Source organism: Chaetodon trifascialis, chromosome 13 (assembly GCF_039877785.1).
Source record: "Chaetodon trifascialis isolate fChaTrf1 chromosome 13, fChaTrf1.hap1, whole genome shotgun sequence".
NCBI lineage: Eukaryota > Metazoa > Chordata > Actinopteri > Chaetodontiformes > Chaetodontidae > Chaetodon > Chaetodon trifascialis.
In genome coordinates this window covers 7,589,826-7,608,667 of record NC_092068.1, presented here as the reverse complement: position 1 = coordinate 7,608,667, position 18,842 = coordinate 7,589,826, and the positions used below count along the sequence as shown (strand labels likewise).

The 18,842-nt window shown below is 42.5% G+C and overlaps 1 protein-coding gene across 1 annotated transcript in view; it reads left to right on the top strand.

Annotated features, from left to right (window-relative positions):
- dntt (deoxynucleotidyltransferase, terminal) overlaps window positions 1–18,842 on the top strand; it is a 79,237-nt gene that overhangs the window by 41,159 nt on the left and 19,236 nt on the right. The window contains exons 9-10 of the mRNA XM_070978067.1: window positions 7,475–7,723; window positions 8,179–8,262. Coding sequence (XP_070834168.1) covers window positions 7,475–7,723; window positions 8,179–8,262 — 333 coding nt within the window. The remainder of the gene's footprint in view (window positions 1–7,474; window positions 7,724–8,178; window positions 8,263–18,842) is intronic.

Here is an 18,842-nt window from a genome sequence, read left to right as displayed (position 1 = left end):
TAGTATAAAATGATTTGCTGTGCGCATGCATAGATTCAGCCGCTGGGAGGGGGAGCTGCCAAGTCACTTTAATGTCTGCTAGTTCATTTACACAGACACTGATTGGATTTGCAGTTAGAGTGGCAAACATGAGTCAGAAGTGAATTATTTTTAATATAAAAATAGAAATGAAAATGGTTGTTTTTCATCCAGAAATAATGAGTTTGCCATTGAGATTCCTGAAGATCAGCAGACTTTAAAGCAGTAGTTCCTAAACGTCTTCTCTCCTGCCCTGCTTTGGCTGAAAGAAAGTCACACTACCATTCAATACATGTTTATCCCTTTTTTATTAACCTGTAACAGTTTTGAGGAAGCCATAGGAACTAAAAGAGTAGAATTTTATTAAAATTAATTTTTATTAAGAACAACATGAACTTTATATTTACATTTCCTTCTTATTCGTTTATGTTGTGCATATGAAAAATGCAAGTTCAATTTTGCCTAAACTGACACATTTTTACATTAAAAAACCCCCAAAAGCCCTTCTGCCATATTGAGAGCAACCTGGAGACCAATGTAAGCTTTTTTTTAGAGTGTGGTGCTTGATGTACATCACCAGTTTTTCTTTTGTGCCCTGTCAAAAATACACCTATTCTGGTCTTCACATTGTCAGGTTAACAGTTTTTCACAGCAGACATTCTGAATAGCCGCAGCTGGAAATGCACAGGTAGAACTAACTACAAAACCAAGGGCATTTGTTATGAATTATTGCAATTCAGCAGATAATACTGTACACTTAGGACTGACACGTCCAAACTCTGCTCTGAAGAAGGTCTCTTCAACTATAGTTTCACTCTATAATATGACAAGTTATCTTAAATGCACTAACTCAAAGCTGAAGGCTATATTTCTAAAAGGTTTTAGAGATGTGTGAAAAAGGCTGTGGATCAGTGTAATCATTCCTCCTCTCGGTACTGTCCATGATGCATGAACAAGATTGGCACTATGTAAGATAGGATCCTAAATCTACAATTATTTTGCTTTTGTCAAAGGTAGTATGAGACGTCAGCAGTCTGTTAGTCTGCAATGAAATGAAAGAAGCCCGTGTCCCAGTGCACAGGGCCTCTGCAAGAAACACACGATCATCTGCTCAGTAAGTCGAATCTGGCTCAGTCGAGTTTTGTTGAATTGCAGCGTGATGTCATCCAGTGTTGGCCAATCAGATACATGCACTTTCCTGGAAGATTACTTTGTAATATGAATTCCTTATTTCTACTGATCACCGAGTAGCATTGCAACAAAAGATAATAATTGTCACCATGATAACTTTCATGATAAATTTCATTGTCCCACTAACACAGCTTCTTGCATTCAAACAGCACTAAATACTAAAACAGAAGAAAATACATGAGAACCAGCTTGAATGGACAGCTGCACTGATTAAAATAGAAGCAAGATGGCTGTTCCTTCAGATGGATGACTGAAAGTTGCTGAAACTAACCCCCTTATGTTGAACTTTTAAAAGCATTTTGCACACTTCTTACAGTGAAGTCAAGCAACGAAGGGAGCACCTCATGGCCTCTATGGCCAGCAGGAGTTATTACAGTAACCAATAATTATATTTTCTGTCTAGATATGGCATGTTTATATTGTGTTTAGATATACAGTACTTACATCTTAAATATGAGTGCAGTGGCTCTTCTGTTGTCCACTGATGACACACCAGTCACTCCAATGAGATTAAGTCAGCCTTCAGAGCAGCTTTCCCACAGTAAAATGCCTATATATGTAAAGTCTTGTATAATTAGTGTCACACGGGGAAACTGAACGTGATGTCACAGCAAAACTGGATCTCAAAAGGCCAGTGCAAACACTTGGAGAACAGAGAATATTGAGTAGAAAAATGTGCGGTGTATGACATTCTGTGAAAAGAATGAGGATGTGGAAGGACTTTTCTTTGTCAACACGGTTTCCTCCGTCTGATAAATGCGTAGTTGGAGAGGGTCATGAGAGGAGACAAGTGTTTGATGAAGAGCAGGACAGCGCTGCCTCATCTGGCTGTCGGCTTCTTTTTTGTCATCACCAGGTTTAAAAATAAATCCCTCCGTCCACTCTTCCATCCACACCTCCACATGCCTCCACTCCTTCAGCGGCCCATCCTGACGATAATTACCTCCTACTTACTGTATGTTATCACGGGGAGCTCTCACCACTTGCAGCCACTTATGCTCGCTATAGGTAGAGGGAATGAGGTGAAGCTGTGAAAGTATGTGTGAATGTGCGGGGATGAGGAGGTAGAATGGACGTGAGACAGTGAATTGGGCGGGTTGGGCAGGTGTTAAAAAGGCTTTAGGAGCCTAAGTGGGGACAGTGTGATACTGGAAGCTTTCTTCTAAGCGGGCTGGGTGGAATAGGGATGCAGAGGGGACAGGTCTGCGGGGACGAGGACACAAGAGACAATGATTAAATGGGGGTAGCAGAGGTTGACTCTAAGTCGTGTAACCTTGTCATCTGCAATCAAGCCCCTGGGGGCCCACGTGTCTTCACTCAGGCCTAATATCATGGGCAGTCCTTGCACCCCCCTCGCATCCCTTCAGCACCCCTCCTCAGCCTGCAGGGAGTTAAAAATACATCTATCTGGAAACGTCCTTGTAAAAACGGGTTCATCATTTTTTTCTCCCCCCCCCTGTCGCCCCTGCTGATATTCTGAAAGCATAACTTGGGGGCAGAGGCAAGGTCAGCCACCAGCTCCTGTGGCAGATAGATGAGATTCAGCTTGGCCCTGGTAATAGCAACAGAGAGACGGAGAGGGCCGTGTTTCGTCCTCCATCCATCTATCATCTCTGTCTCTAAATACTGTATAAATGCTGCTTCCCGAAGGCCGTGCTCTCTATGCATTGCCACCATTATAATTCCATTCAGCTCAGGCTTTATTGTTCTGCATTTGGTCTGAGTCAATGTGGTTAAGGCTCGGAGAGCTTTCCCTTTGGCTGAGTAAGTGATTCAGGCAGAGTTGCCCATACAACTTAGCCTTGCCTTGCAGTCACAGAGAGATGTAACTAAAATGGGAGCGGTAAAGGCTATTTTGACTGACATTGAGAGGACACACATCCAGACACACAAACCAGCGCGCTTTAATTTCAGCAATCAGTCTCTTTCATTTTGGCAAAGCTCCATATCAAAGTCAAAGCGCAGTTGAAACGGTCCTGGCTAACTCACGCTAATCTGCGACTTGAATGCGACTTTTGAAGTCTCTTTCTGCAAGTCAGAGAGAATGTGAGATGAGATGAGAGCGCCTCGCGCCCCTGACAACATCACGCTCGTCCTTTGGATGCAGGTGGCCACGCTGGCTGCTGCGATCACTCATCTTGCTCTCTCAAGAAAAGGCCCTGAGTAAATAGTCAAATTGAAAAACTAAAAGCTTTTAGATCACAATTTCAAAAGCTGTGTTCTCTTGACTTTTTTTTTTTTTCCAGCGCTCAGGGGCGAAGCTTTGGGGGAAAGATTATCTTCCTGCTGTCCTCCTCTGTAATTCCCTCTGTAAACAGTTCTGGTGGAATAAGCTTACTCTCAGATGCTCGCTGACATTACCTGCTGCGTAGGAGATGATTACAGAGCACTATTGGGCTAAACAGCCCCCGGCCATGCTGAGACGGGGAACTTCATGACATCCTGTTTTTATGGTGGATTTGTGAGTGTATGTGTGAGAGAGACTGAGAGAAAGCAGAGCGACTGCAGTACATGTGCAGGCAGAAGGGCCAAAAACCTCATCGAACGAAGGGCGTCCATATCCAGGTACTTAATAGTCTGTGCAACTGTCATCATAAGTCATTGATACTTCTCTCTGAAGGCATCAAAATGATTCAGGGCTGAGAGGAATGCACTGCCAGGAGGGACTGAAATACCCGCCAGAATAAGAAGTGACCTACATTTGCGGCCTCGTGTATGAGATGGGTTGCAGCCCCTCTCCCACAACTTGTCTCAAGTGTGGCTCGCGGGGATTTTAATTTCAGATTAGTCAGTGTTTAAGTGCTTTTGATGCTGTCATTCTGGCCTCATTATCTAAGTGGGGACTGTCAGTGCCTTCAGCTAAGCTATTACTGAATGTAAAGGGAACTTTAAGAACCCCTCTCCCTGCCCATTACTGGAAGGTGAATGGTTACCTGTAATTGCAGAGGGAGAGCATTCCAGGGGTGCAGCAGAGGGCAACGTCAAGAATTTTTGCCTGCGATTGCACGACAAATGAGTCGACCCTTGAAGATAATTAGAGGAGGAAATGTGAGGAGGGCTGACTTCTTGGAGATCTGCTCCCTGTGTGTCCCTCAAGCTTTTCACCATCAGCGCCTTGGATTTCACACTAGCTGCTCTCTCGGTGCCATCTGGGAAGCACTGTCCTCGTCTGATTGTGCAGTTCGACGGTTGGGCAGTGCTGTTTATTCGAGCTGTGCTGACAAGGTGTTTAATGTTTTGTGATTAACCTCAGTCATTGGCTGGACAGACAGAGTAGCTGCTTGCTGCACTGGCTTCCCCAATTATTGCTCTTTAAGGAGAGTGCAGCAGATTTATGGCCAGTGAGAGCAGAGTAGTATCCCAACAATTACGCCGGGCGCAAGAATTAAATTGACAATTTGTAATCTTAATCGCCTTAACACTCCTGCATCCAGGGAGAAGCATAATCAGCCAGGCCTAGGCCCGGAGGAAATCAATTCAAAGACTCCCTGTCTTGTTCCCCTCTCTTCCTTTCTGTCTTCCTCTCTTTCTCCTCGTCCACCTACCTCTTACTTTTTCTTACAGGTTGAATGCTTTGGTCTCCTGCTCTCTCACACTCACTCCATTTCACTCTTCTCTCCACTTATGGCTTTGTTTCTCATCAGTGGCCCTCTCTCCCTCTCTCTCTCTCTCTCTCTCTCTCTCTCTCTCTCTCTCTCTCTCTTTCTCCAACACACTGACATCTTACTTGGCAGAGATTTCCATTGTCTAAGGAGTGGAACCATTTACCAGGGAATGAGCTTCAGCCATCTAGTATGGCTGACTGGAGGCTCGTCTCTCTATTGGATCTTACACTCAGCCATCTCCTTTTTTCACCACATTGGGCTCAAACTGGACTGATGTCAAGTCCAACCAGTTGTTCACATAGTGGTCCATGTCCTGTTATTGGCATCCATAGGCCTTAGAGCTACCTGTGGTCTCAGCCATGACAAAAGTTGCAGTTTTTTCTTCAAGCTTAATTGAACAAATTAAGTTGACTTTGCTCCTGATTTCGTCAATGAGTAGATTCCCTCAATGTATTCATGTTATAAGTATAAACATGACTGACTGCAATACTTCAGAGCCAGTATCAGTTTTTAAAAATATGAAAAATCATGTGCAGTGCAAATGTCGAATGAGTATTTCCAAAAAGCAGTGAAAATTTTGACGGAAACAAAGTGGAAACATGAGTCTACAGCAGGAGTCAGCAATTAGATTTAACTGTGGGTCACTTAGGCCAACATAGTTTTACAGGCTTGGTGGAGATGCAGCTCTACATGTTCTGTCTGTTTGGCTATAGACACAGCACTGTTTGAAACTACATGTCAGTGTCTCAATGACAATGTGAACATGGTGATTTGTAGTAGGTGTAATGTTTAGCACGTTCAACGACTCGCTAATTAGCACAAAGCACAGGTGAAGCTGATGGGAATGTCAGAAAATCAGATTTGTTCTAATTTATTCTGTGCAGAACAGAACGTCTGTACCAATTATAACGGCATTTCATCCACTCTTCACTACAAAAAAAAGAAAAAAGAAAAAAGAAGTCATAAATGTTCCACAAATTAGATCCACCGGACATCACCTATTCAAAATCCCACTCACTGTTTAAAGACGGCAGATATCCGGTGTATTTTAAAGAAGCATAACCTTAACTCAACCACTTTCAGCTTTTATGTCCAACATTATGGAGAATCCGGTTTTCAAGAAACCCAGAACATTTAGTAAGAAGTGGACAGCTTTCTGTCACAACCACAGCACTGAAACCGTGGGCTGAGATTTTAAACATACTATGATGAACCCAGAAACTGGGCAGTGCTCTGTGAAAGGGCTGCTGCATTAAATTACAGCTGATCCCAACGTTTTCACAAGGTTTCAAATAAAGGGCTGATTTTTTAGCAGCTGTACTCTCACTCTACCTGTCAAATAAAGGAAAAAGTGACTTTGGTGTACTTAAAGGCTCAGCTCTGGGTAAGACAGTGGGGGCAATAGTCTTCCTTGTCTGCCAGACTGGCAATATTCAGCCATTTTTTCCTCCCTTCTTCTACTCTCTTCCTTAAGTATACTAATGAAAATAACATCACTTTGTGGCAGATATACAGGCCTGAATGTCATCAAACCCTCTGCAGCCTATCTGTGGTAATAGAGAAGTTGTTTTGATTGCCTGGGCAAAAGTGACTCTAATGGTCTCAAATAACATCAGGCCGTGAATTGAAGCAATTTACCGTAATTGGGCTTTTTGATCCAAGTTCAAACCATGAGCAGTATTCCGGTAACTCAGTCTTTTAAACACAAATTAAAAAAATGGCTCCTGCCAGTCAGTGACACAGAGATAACCGTGCAGGCTTTTGATAGTCTCTCACAATCAAACACAAATTAAAAAAATGGCTCCTGCCAGTCAGTGACACAGAGATAACCGTGCAGGCTTTTGATAGTCTCTCATCTTAATCACCATAATGCAAACAAGGCATGACTCAAGTCTGGGAAAAGCCTCAGTGCTTTGGTCCAGGACTAAGAGACCACATTACTCTGAATATGGTGTCCTTACTTGGTGTCAGTTTGGGAATTGATGAGTTATTTGATGCAAATTAAAAAAATGGCTCCTGCCAGTCAGTGACACAGAGATAACCGTGCAGGCTTTTGATAGTCTCTCATCTTAATCACCATAATGCAAACAAGGCATGACTCAAGTCTGGGAAAAGCCTCAGTGCTTTGGTCCAGGACTAAGAGACCACATTACTCTGAATATGGTGTCCTTACTTGGTGTCAGTTTGGGAATTGATGAGTTATTTGATGCATTTAAGGCTGATCAGCACCTTGCCCACAGATTATACTCCACTACTTTTAACCTTCTTTGTGCCAGTGTGAAGGCTCTGATCCTCAGATCAGGCTCTTTTTGGCTGCTTGAAGTCTGGGCTAAAGATGAAAGGTGACCGGCTTATTGCTGACAGGGCCCCTGGGTGCCCACTTGAGAAAGATTGGAGTGGCTGTCCTCCTTAAAGTCACTTGCCAAGACTCATGCAAAATGGCTTTTTCAGAATTTCAGCTGCATTACTTATTTAATGATACTATTTAAGCTGTCATCATCAAGTGTAACCAAAATTCATTTATTAATAGTTACATGGGATATTTCTGGTGTATCTTTTGTATCTGAAAAGATCTACGTTTATAACATACAGTAAACCAGTAAAGATGATTAATTTCTACTGGTATCCATGCTGAAATACTTTGTTTTTCTCTTCCTCAGGGCATTCTGCTCTTCTGTGATTACCAGGCCTCCACCTTTGATATGTCAAAGCTTCCCAGCTGCAGGTTTGAGGCCATGGACCACTTTGCGAAGTGCTTCCTAATTCTACGGCTGGAGGGCAGCCAAGTGGAGGGGGGTCTCCACACTGCCGAGGGGGACAGCAGGGGCTGGAGGGCAGTGCGCGTGGACCTGGTGTCGCCACCTATGGATCGTTACGCCTTTGCTCTCCTGGGCTGGTCGGGCTCCCGGGTATGAAGGATTATACTGAGTGAATGACAGCGAGCAGTAGCTGCAGGTCAAATCCATGGGTTTAAAAAAAAAGACACTATTTCATGATGAATCATTCCACACATATGCCAAGACAATGTGATGTTTTGACACAAGTACAACATCAAGGTTGCCTGTATTTTGCTAAATAGGGGTTTAATTAATTTCTTAGATCAGGTTCTAAAGACACACACATTTACAACAGCCACTAACCTTCAAAATAAACTTGAAAGATATTAAAATGAATACAAAGTCATATGCAAGTAATACATGAAAATATGCATGATAAAACCTCTTCTTTTGAATGGAATGAAAAGGTTTTAAGTCTTTCAGGAAGAATGTAACGCATTCAGGCATCACAGTTTCCATTCAATGCCATAAAACAGACGAAGAAAGCAGATATTTGGTTTCAACCTATCGATTCTTCTCTTCCACAGCAGTTTGAGAGAGACCTGAGGAAGTTTGCTCGAGTGGAGCGGCAGATGCTTCTGGACAACCACTCCCTGTACGACAAAACCAAGGTACGAAGTGCAGCCTTAGATACACACGTCAGATAATAACTTGCAAAAAGGCAGTGAAGATGACCACATTAGTCACAACATTCCTCACCAAAACTGATCAAAGTCTTCGCTCCAGTGTTAAATATCTCAACACAGATTGATGGAATGTGGTTCAGTGTTTTCGTTGCAATATACTCAAAATCTTAACAAGCTTTCGCAGCAGAGAAAAAGTATCAAAACATCCACAGGAGAGGCTTCAGCACAGTCCACATCTCTGCTTTCCATCCATTTGCTCAATATGTTTCAAACTCTGATATTTTTTGCAGAAGATGCCGAAACCTCCAAAAAAGAAAACATAAACAGCCCACCACACAAGCTACAAATGGAGAGCTCATTAAAAATCTTCTGCTCAGAATACGTGTTTGGGATTTGATAGTGGATCTTAAGATGAGTATCACTTAAAGAGTATTTATACTGAACTGGAGCTTGCTCTGGCTACCAATGCTCGCACAAAGCATTTGCCAAATAACACATTTATTCAAACGGGTTGACAGAGGCATGTTATTTTGGAGAGCTATTACAGATTGTATTTTTCTCGAGCTTTAATTGGCCACTTCATTTCAATGTGAGAAGCTTTTCTGTCTGTGTGTTTTCACTACAATTAAGGCTAACCAGAGGCATTTTAGTTGGATGGCATTTCTTTTATTGCAAGTTCATTTTAAAATATAGGCCTGTGAATTTTTTTTTTTTTGCATATTTTTACACTTTTCTTAAAGTGGTGGGCTGAATAATACAGCATAGTATTTTGCTGTCTTGCTCACATTGTGCTGTTGTGCAGCTTTGTGATTATAGGCAACCAAATACAAACATCTAAAGTGGCTTTGAAATCAAAATGAACTGCCATGTCATGTCACTTCATTCTCTCAGCTGGACATTGTGTTCTTGTTAGCTGATTTCCTATTCTTTTGTTTTACCCTAACCAGCAATGAGAGACATATCCGCCCCACCGAACCCATTTTCAGTTGGTTTGGAAGTTCTGGTAATGGTGTAACATTAACGTTTTTCACATTCAAAGAGATGTTGTCAAGCAGAATAACAATAATTTTATTGCAACGGTCAAAAAAAAGTAAGAAAGGAGTAAGGACAGGTGTGTGGTTGGGTGGGGCAGTCAGTGACAGAGAAAGAACAAGTCTGAGGGTGTCTCGTGGATAAGTGCATCTGGATCTGGGAAAACAGAAATGTGGCTGGAGAGGAGGAACAGGAAGTTAGACTGTGACAGATGTGCAGATTATTTTTAGGACTTGCACAGCTGCATCAATCTCATCCAACTTATCTTATCTAATTTATTTTATGAAAGCTAAGCTAGGTAGCCAGCAATAGTGAGCTATTATATCTTAAGGTAAAACATCAAGCTATTGCGCCACACATATAAATGTATGGCACAATGCCTGTCTGTTACACCAACTAGATCACCACTGACAATGTCCTGGAAAAGGAAAAATAATGTGAACAGCCAAACAGAAAAAAAAAAATTGGATCTGAGCAATAAATGTGAGTTGAGCACTCAGGCTTGCAGTGTGAACGTAGCCTCAGTGTGTGCGCATCAATCTGGATTGTGGTTTATTGATCAAAGGTTTGGTCCTCAAAGGTTTTTTTGGAAAGATTAGGGCCACTGAGTTGGCCACGAAGCTTTGACAAACGATCTGAAATTATTTGGAGCTATACGTGCTCCCACTCTGAGCGAGCAGAAAGGTGATTCTGGAGCGAAAGCAACATTTTTAATTATAGCACAGCGCCTAATGGGAGGTGGGCAGGGTTTGGAGGGGTGGATCCAGCGCAGTGCTCCATCGCACACACTCACAAGTGAATGTGCCGCATATATGACTTCATCAGAGCAAGTTGAGCGAATAAAACACATCTTCATTTTTCAATATATGAAAGCACAAGCTTGTTAATGTAAATGTAATTACATTGGGGAGACATTTCCAAATTAAATAAGCGTAACCTTGCCGTACACAGTGGTGAAAAAAGGCACTCAGGAAAGGAATGAAAAACTATTTACAGCATAACTCTTGCATTTTAATCACTAATTAACTATTTGTTTGCCTGCAATGCAAGAGCTAATTAGGTTTTGTTCAGGAACATCTTGTCTTTGTTGGAACTATGTACTTAACTGGCTTCAGGAGGGATAAAACAGTGGGGAGGTGTGTTTTCATCCAGACGCTCAAAGACTCTTGTAGTGGTGGTAATATTACTATGTTAGGATGGGCTGTCATAATGGGTAACTTGTGACAAAGTCAGGCCTTGAGTTGTGCCACATGAGATATAGTTTGCCATGCAGGGAAGTCAGTTTCCACATGTGACAGTTTTGACAACAGGTGTGACAGGCGGGGGTGACAGGTGGCAGTAATTTTTACGTTTTCCATGCAGAGAGCAACACAGGGAGTAAGATTATCAGAAATTATAATCAGGGGAAAGCTGATTGATACTGAGAGTGGGAGGCCAAAAGAATGCACGTTTGTTTGAAATGTGCTGATCAATCAAAGGCACTATGGTTATTTATTTCTGCTTTACAATTTCATCTCGTCCTGAGCCAGTGAGTCAAATAGTGTGGTGGCAGAACATCATCATCAATCATTGAAGTCATTTATTCGTAATGACTGGAGTAACCACCACGAAGGGAAGTGTCTGAAACAAGAAGAGAGGTGCGGATTTCAGAATAAAACAAGAAACAAAGAATAAATGACGTGAGACAGAGCGAGGCATCTCATTATTAGGCAACGATTCATTCGTCTCATGCCTGCTTCTCAGATGAATGTGAAGCTCTGCTGCTGCAGTTTGATGTCGCTATAAATGTAGATCTCTGGGTTTTGGACTGTTGGTCAGACAAAGTAAGCATTTATTTAGCAGTTACTTTCTCTGGCATGTCGTAGTCTCAGTGATTCATTGATATTTTTAGCCATGCAGAGAAGTCTTTTTCCACCTGTGAAATCACTTTTGACAACATGTGTGATGAGCTGTAAGGCAGGGGTGACAGGTGGCAGACGTTTTCTCCATTTTCCACACAGAGCAACAAGTGAGGAGTTATGAATATCATGTCATATAATTCAGATTTAGCTAACTGAAACCAAACAAATGCAGGTTTGCTTGAAATGTGTTAATCACTGAACCACCTGCAGTCTTTGTATTAAATCATTTGCAGGTCGTACGTCAGATGGCTTTGCACAACCTCAGCTTCCTTTAATCCACTCGGCTCTCTGATTTACAGCTATCAGACAGTGAAATATACCCCTGAAAGCACAAGTGCGTGAGTGTAAACTTAAAAAAAGATTGACAGGACTCTTCAGCTGAAGGACTCAATTATTCAGCAGGGAAAAGTTTATAGTACTGACAAGATGACAGCAAAGATTCCAGGGAACCATCCATCTTTGTGACAGGCATCTCCGAGGCTCGTGTTTATCCTATCCTTGCGACTTTTCATTGCATCCTGTAAAGCAGCCCCGGCTCATTTCCAATGCATAAGGCAGAGTGTTTGAGTTGCGAGCGGAGCGGGACAAGGGTGTAAGGCGTATCAGCGCCCGGATCGACAGGGGAGACACCCTGTCACCGCCATGTCCCGTCAGCTGCTCCCTGGGGACAGAGGTCAGAGTCGGTGGGATCACTGGGTGGCAGCTTCCTGACAGATATTATACACAACCAGCCATCTCAGATGGTGTTTATTCAAATGCAAGGGCAGAACCAGGCTTGCTGACAGTGCAGCCATCCGTGCATTGGACTGGACAGGGGGAAATCTCACTCTCTCTCACACACACACACACACATACACACACACACTCACACACACACACACACAAGCACGCACGCACGCACTCATTCTTGCAGAAACCCTGCATTTGTTTGCTTGTGTTTGATGAAGTAAGAGGGTACGTCAAGCACTTTGAAGAAAAGTAAATTCTGGAAAGTGAGAAGGGTGAGGAAATGAGACCACAACAGGAGATTTACAGCAGACAACTATCAGCCCGTTAGAGATTTAAAAGTGCAGTGAGAGGCCAAACTATTTATGCACGCACACTCGCTCATTTAAGCAGCGCCATCACTTCCCAGGCTAGTTTCAAGGTCAGCAGAAAGCTTAACGGGGCACATTCAGACAGAATCACACAACAGCGTGACCCGTTTTTCATTCTACGCTCCACATCACAGCCGTAATTAACGTAATGAAGATCAATTAAGTGTCCCGGTGTCTGTCCTGTCACTGCCTGCACACAACGCTGGCTGTTCCCAGTGTTCGCCGTGGGCAGGAGAGGAGGAGCATCCCACCATTAATTGGTTCGACGTATGGCTGAGGACGATGTGATAATGGCGCTTTCATCTTTTTTGTGTCTCCTCTAATTGGCCAGTGGTTTTGGAGAGTTTCTCGTGTGACTCGTGTCAAAGAAACAGGGGAACGATGAGGACTGATGTCTGATTAAAGGGGTGTCATCCCAGCTAAGGACCAAAGGCGGTCATTTAGAGGACTTTAATCTTGTGGGCTTCAGAGAAGCTCTCAAAGGATACAAGCTGGTCTCTGTCTTATTATAAAATGCTTAAAAAAAGATTATAGGGCTATACTGAAGCTAATGATCTCCTCCCAATTAAGAACAGGCTCATGGGGAATCGCTGTGGGAGGGGACTTGTCAGCTGTCACACTGGGGCACGCTGACTTGGGGTTCACACCAAACATGTTTCCACTTTGAAGCGTTTACTGTGATTCAATTTGCTTGCACAGGTGAAAATGATGTCATTTGAACACAGGTGACACCAAAGGAGCAGCAGTGAAATGGCTGAAAGTGCAGGTTGTGCTCCATAGAGGGAACATTATCCAAACCAATTACAGGGAATGACCCCACAACACAAGGCTTTATGGGTATCAGGAGATGTGTGTTGACAGCTGCAGTTCCGCGTGCTCATAAAGCCTCGCATAACAAAATGAACAGACTATAACCTGTGTTGAGAGTATGGGCTCCTTGAAAGGAAACACAGCTGTATTGAGATGCTAAGCTACGTTCGTTTTTCCTCCACCATTTCCCTTACTGCTTTTCTTCTTGCTGCTAAATCTAGTAAACCGACAGAGTGACAGATTACAAACACTGTAGTCCTGACGGTCCAAGGAAATCAGGAGCCCCAAAAAGGAAGTAAATCACAAACTGAAAGTCCATTTTGCATTTTCACGTCATCAGAAGAACCATTAGGATTAGGCCATTTGTCAGAGGGGCAGTTTTCACACACAAAGACAGCAATGATGATAGGGACGGAGACTGAAAATACCAGGATGCTGGTTTCCAGTGAACCAACAACTGAGTGTATTAGGCTTGTTTCATTATTTCTGCTTTAACATCTGAAAATTCCCACGTAGTGCTGAAACACTCATTGAAATCCACTTTGCACTCTTCTTTTAGCTCTGTTGTTGTCTCTACCAACTCCTGAGGGAAATATCTAGCTCTTCAGCTGCTAAATGTTCTGCTATGTTCAACAGCTAGTTGCTAACAGCATTTGCCTGCTGTTTGGTGCAGAGCAGGAAGTGTACACTGAAAACAGCTGCCTGTTAGAGCAGAAAATGATAAAGTGTGATCCAAAATTTGTGAACAGTGAGCTGAAAGCTCATTATGGAGATCTGTAAAGCCACGGGGAGGCCGAAGATTCAGGTGATAATTATCTACAGGTTCATCACTTCAAGTGACGCCTCGCCTTACACATTATTTTCACATCGTCATTTTATCACGTATGCAATCACAATCTTATCACCGGTGAAAACAGTCGTTAGCTGCAGACCTATTTCCACCTCTAATCATACTGCAACCTGGTATCATGCAAAAGTGTGTTATACACACAACGGCCCACATTTTGCCTTGCACAGGTGAGAGAAGAGCACATGCTCATTTTGTGGTCAACTGAGCAATAATAACTACGCAACATCTGGATAGACTTTGGAAATATAGCTTGTGGAGAAACACGGCTTGGCATCAAAATGACTTTTAGGAATAGATCATAACTTGGGTTAAAATAACTATTTCCTTGAAGAAATAAAAAATGAAAAATAAAAACTCAGCATTGACTATTGATTTCACACAGAAAATGAACCCGGATGTCCCATCAAAACATTATGCTGGAGACCTTTGCTCCTGTCATTATCATCCCCTGCTGGTAGTGCACCGTCATTGCACTTGTGTTCTTTTCACATTGAAGTGAGACAAAACGTGACACTGACACGGTATCTTTGAGTGGATTGGCGGGTGTATCACATGTTGACGTGATACTGGGCCTCATACTGCATTAACTGAATGCTTTATGCAAGTTGACTAATACTTGCATACAACATTTTGACTCATCACAGTAAGAAAAGCACAGGTGTTGCAGATAACATTAACGATGGCTCTGTACAATTCAAGTGTCATAGTAAGCTATGACAGTGTGTGAGCGAGCCAGCCTGCACAATGCAAGGATCCTGAAGCTGAAAGAACTAAATGGAATTCAGCAGTCATTTGTTTTACTATTCACACCTATGCTTTTCATGTGAAAATGACCCCCATTGTCATAGTTTCTGGGTCATCTGAAAGCATCAACTCAAGACTTTTAATAGCTAGGACCTGAATTCAGATCTTGGTTAGTATGGTTTCCCTGGAAAAAATGCTGTTCTGGAAAATGACACTGAGTCATTTTGGGTTTACTTGCAATTGGTAATTGGTCACTTTTAACTGAAATGTACTAAACACCAAATTGCACCCCGCTGTGATCGATATGACTGCACCTCTACTGTCAGGTTTGGGTTAGGATACCCTGCTAGCGATAGCTGACATCTAGGCGTCCTCTGAAAATACTCTGCTGACTTGTAGTGCCACAGGCACTTACAACCAGCATCGGTATCTAGCCACCACAGCTGAATTTTAACTGAAGAGCTGGTCTGAGGGAGTGGTGTCTGCTGGGGGAGAGGGCCGAGGAAAGAGTGTGTGTGTGTGTGTGTGTGTGTGTGTGTGTGTGTGTGTGTGTGTGTGTGTGTGTGTGTGTGTGTGTGTGCGCGTCCTTTCCTGTACGTCTGAAGGTTTGTGATAATTAATATGTGTTGTGGGCTTGATGAATGAGGACAGGTGGAGGATTTCATCATGCCTAGACAGACTGACTCCCTCCCCGGGCAGGAGGGATCCATGACCTGCCCAACACCTCCAAAAAAACACACCCCTCTATGTGTGGCAGGATCTACCCTTGAAACTCTGTATGTGTATGTGTGCGTGTGTGTGAGTATTCAGCAGTGTGGCTCAGGTGTTCCCAAGCTGCAAACCAAAGTGCACCTGGTAAAAATGTGTTCATGTAAATGCAATTCACTGCACTTTGTTCTGCCTATTTATGCATACTTTCACATGCCCTGTGCATAAAGTGTGTTATATACCGCGAGTGGGAGTGTGTGTGTGTTTCAGTATGTGTCTTTCTCAGAAGGTAATTACTCTATGTCATCTGCAGGAGTGTGATTAATGAGCTTCTGGTCAAAAGGCTGTGAGCATAGTTGTCCTGGCTTTGGTCCCTAAAGCCAGTTGCTGATATGAGAGGACCATTCACATTCTCTGACACCCCTCTGGCTCTGCAACACATTCAGTAACCCAAAATACAGCATCTAATATCAGTTATGAACAATATGAAACTCTCACTGTAGAAAGTTTGACATCTTAAAATGCTAAAATCATCAGTAGACTTAGATAAAACTGTTTCTTCACCTTGTTTTATTACACTTAAACATTAGCTGTATAACACTATGCTACTAAACGAAGTTTGGAGTTGCCTGCTATAAAAGCTTGACTTTGTACAGTTGGCTGAAAGGACCACTCAATATTTTTGAATGGTCTTTCATGCTTTTAGGTTGTCGAAAGTCCTTGTTACAAAGAGATTTTATTTTGTATGACGGGTTTGTTAAAAAAAAAAAAAAAAAAAAAAGTTTTGTACTTAGAGAACAAAACATTGTGGAATGATTCAACCAGACTGACAGCTTAGAGGGCAGGAAGAGACAAAGATACCTCTGAGCAACAGTTACAATAAGTATATTAGAAATTACCAGTCATTGGCAAACAAATAGGAAGCTTAGCCTCAAAATCTGCGCAGATTTGAATGAGCCACTTCATATTTCAATGTCAGCAGCAGGTGTGTTTCTTTAGTAAATGTATTCTTAAAGCTTCACAATAGAAATGGAAGGTTAGTTGGGTTAGCGCATAGTATCACAGTTTAAACCTATTCAGTCCACCACGGAGCAGATTGCGGAGGACCCAAAGAAAACCGGTTCCCAAAATATGTAGAGCCCATTTGCACCGTTGGGGTTCAAATAATGATCTATGGTCACGAAAACTTTTCTGGACTGGAAACCAAATTCAAAATGAAAGGGTATTTGGAGGAAGAAATGGTTAGAACAGTGTTCTCCCATGTCATGCAACACTGCTGGGACATCGACTGCATGGAAGTTTTAATCACTGAATTATTCTATTTCAAACGTAAATAATGCATTTGGTATCTGAATTCTGCAGTTTTTATCTATGTTAAAACATCAATTATTACATGAAAGGAGAAATGTGGAAAAATAAATGATGTAACATTATATCAAATGTTTAAATAAAACACAGATAATCGGCTAAATACATCATGCTTCAGCTGAGATACTGTGCATTCATCATGACCTGTGATATTTTGTACAGTCACACTGATATATGTTTACTCACCTCTGTTTCCTGCTGCAGTCATAAGACCTGCTCTAAGCCAATGTGAGACACCTCTGCAGGCTGTCGCTCTGCAGGCACAGACCAAAACACATTTATATATCTAAAAATATTTATTTGAATGTATCAGAATTTATTCAGTATTTTTCACATCTAACGACCTCAAAATACTAAAATGAAAACCAATCAATAAACTCACAAACTCTGATGTAATATTTCATGTTTTTCCATCATAAGTTTCTGCATCTATCAGAAGATTTAAAACTTTTTACATCAAAAACGAATCCCGTCAGAAAAACGTCCAAGGTGCTGTAATATATAACATAAACAATCCAAACACAGTGGCTTTAAAGTGAAGTCAAACAGATCTTTTTGCTTGTACCAATATTAGATTCCTGCCGGACTGTCTTACTGTGTGAAAAGGAAAACTGTTGAAGCCTTTTTTCACAAATTTATGCACTAACAGCAGCATGAGGGTCCACAGGAGAGTCTCTTTTTAAAAATACATAACTAAATGAACATCATTCTGCAGACTGCCCCCCCCCCCCCCCCCCCCAACCCCCAATCTTCCTTGACAAAGACAGCATGTTTAATTTAAACGTGATCACAAAGTGAAGATAACTCTCCATTCTCAGAATATGCTCCACCACTACACCCTCTCTCTGTCTGTCCGCCGGGGTACCAGCAGAATTTAATACAAAGCTCACTGTCAAATTACGGTATCTGGGATGTAGAGTGCTCACAGCTCTTTCGACCCCCCACCCTCCTCCCCCCTCTGAGCAGTGGATGAGTGGACAATAACAGGGCAATTGCACTGGGCTTTGGGGAGCGGCGGTTTCGAACGCTCCCCCAGCAGGCTGGTGCTCACACAGCCAGTGTTTGCAGTGAGGATGGGAACTGCCTGAAAGGAGGCCCCTCTCAGCGAGTAGAGGAAGTGGGTGGGGGGAGGTTTAATTTAGCGGATGGTGGCACAGGGACCCTCAGGGCGTCACATAGTGTAAGACACGCACATACCTGAGCAGAAGTTGTGACAGACAAGTGAGCCAAGGAGGGTGGGGTCTCTGTCCTCTAAACATCCTGGTGGCAGGCTGGGAGAGCTGGGAAATTCGCTGCTTCTAAATGGAGCGATTTGTGGGGGGTGCAAACGTTTCTTCTCGACCTTGATGGCACGTCTGTTCTTATGAATTTTAATTAACAGAGGTAGATGAATAGACCTGGTGGAGCTGCGTTTGAAAGAGGAGGGTTACATTGTCATGGTTTTTCTTTTTCAAGGTCAGAAGTTGATCCTGTTCATTCAGTCCTCAGCGTGGCTATTAGCTTCCAACCCAAGTTAATCGATTTGTATTTGTTGCAATGGAGAAAGTATCTTTTTATTGGTAATGTGAAGAAGGGCTTCATGGTTTCTGTGCGCTTTGCTTCCCCCTGTGCACACACACAGATCTCACACATGGCCTCTAAACCACACGCACGCATTTGAACAGCTACAGTTATCTTCCTCTGGCTGTAATGTAGTGTCACCATTCTCCAGAATAAATGAGAATTACACATTCACACTGGAGGTATGTAGCATCCTATCCACCAGCCCCTTCTGCCTGTGACCATACAGTACAAGAACAAATACGATCCCATAGCAATCAAAAGAAAGCAATTTTATGCCCCTTATTCTTGTTTCTCTTTCTGTTATAAACCTTTAGCTGACAGCTTTAATCCAATTCTGCTTATTAATAAGTAAAAAAAGATTTCCTGCTCATTGCCCATATTTCAAGCAGCCAATAGCGAGAAGAGCGAGCATCAAATTGCTAAAATAAGACTTCCCATTTCTGCTATGTGTCCTCATAATATTCATAGAAAATGTAACTGAGGGGGGCCGAG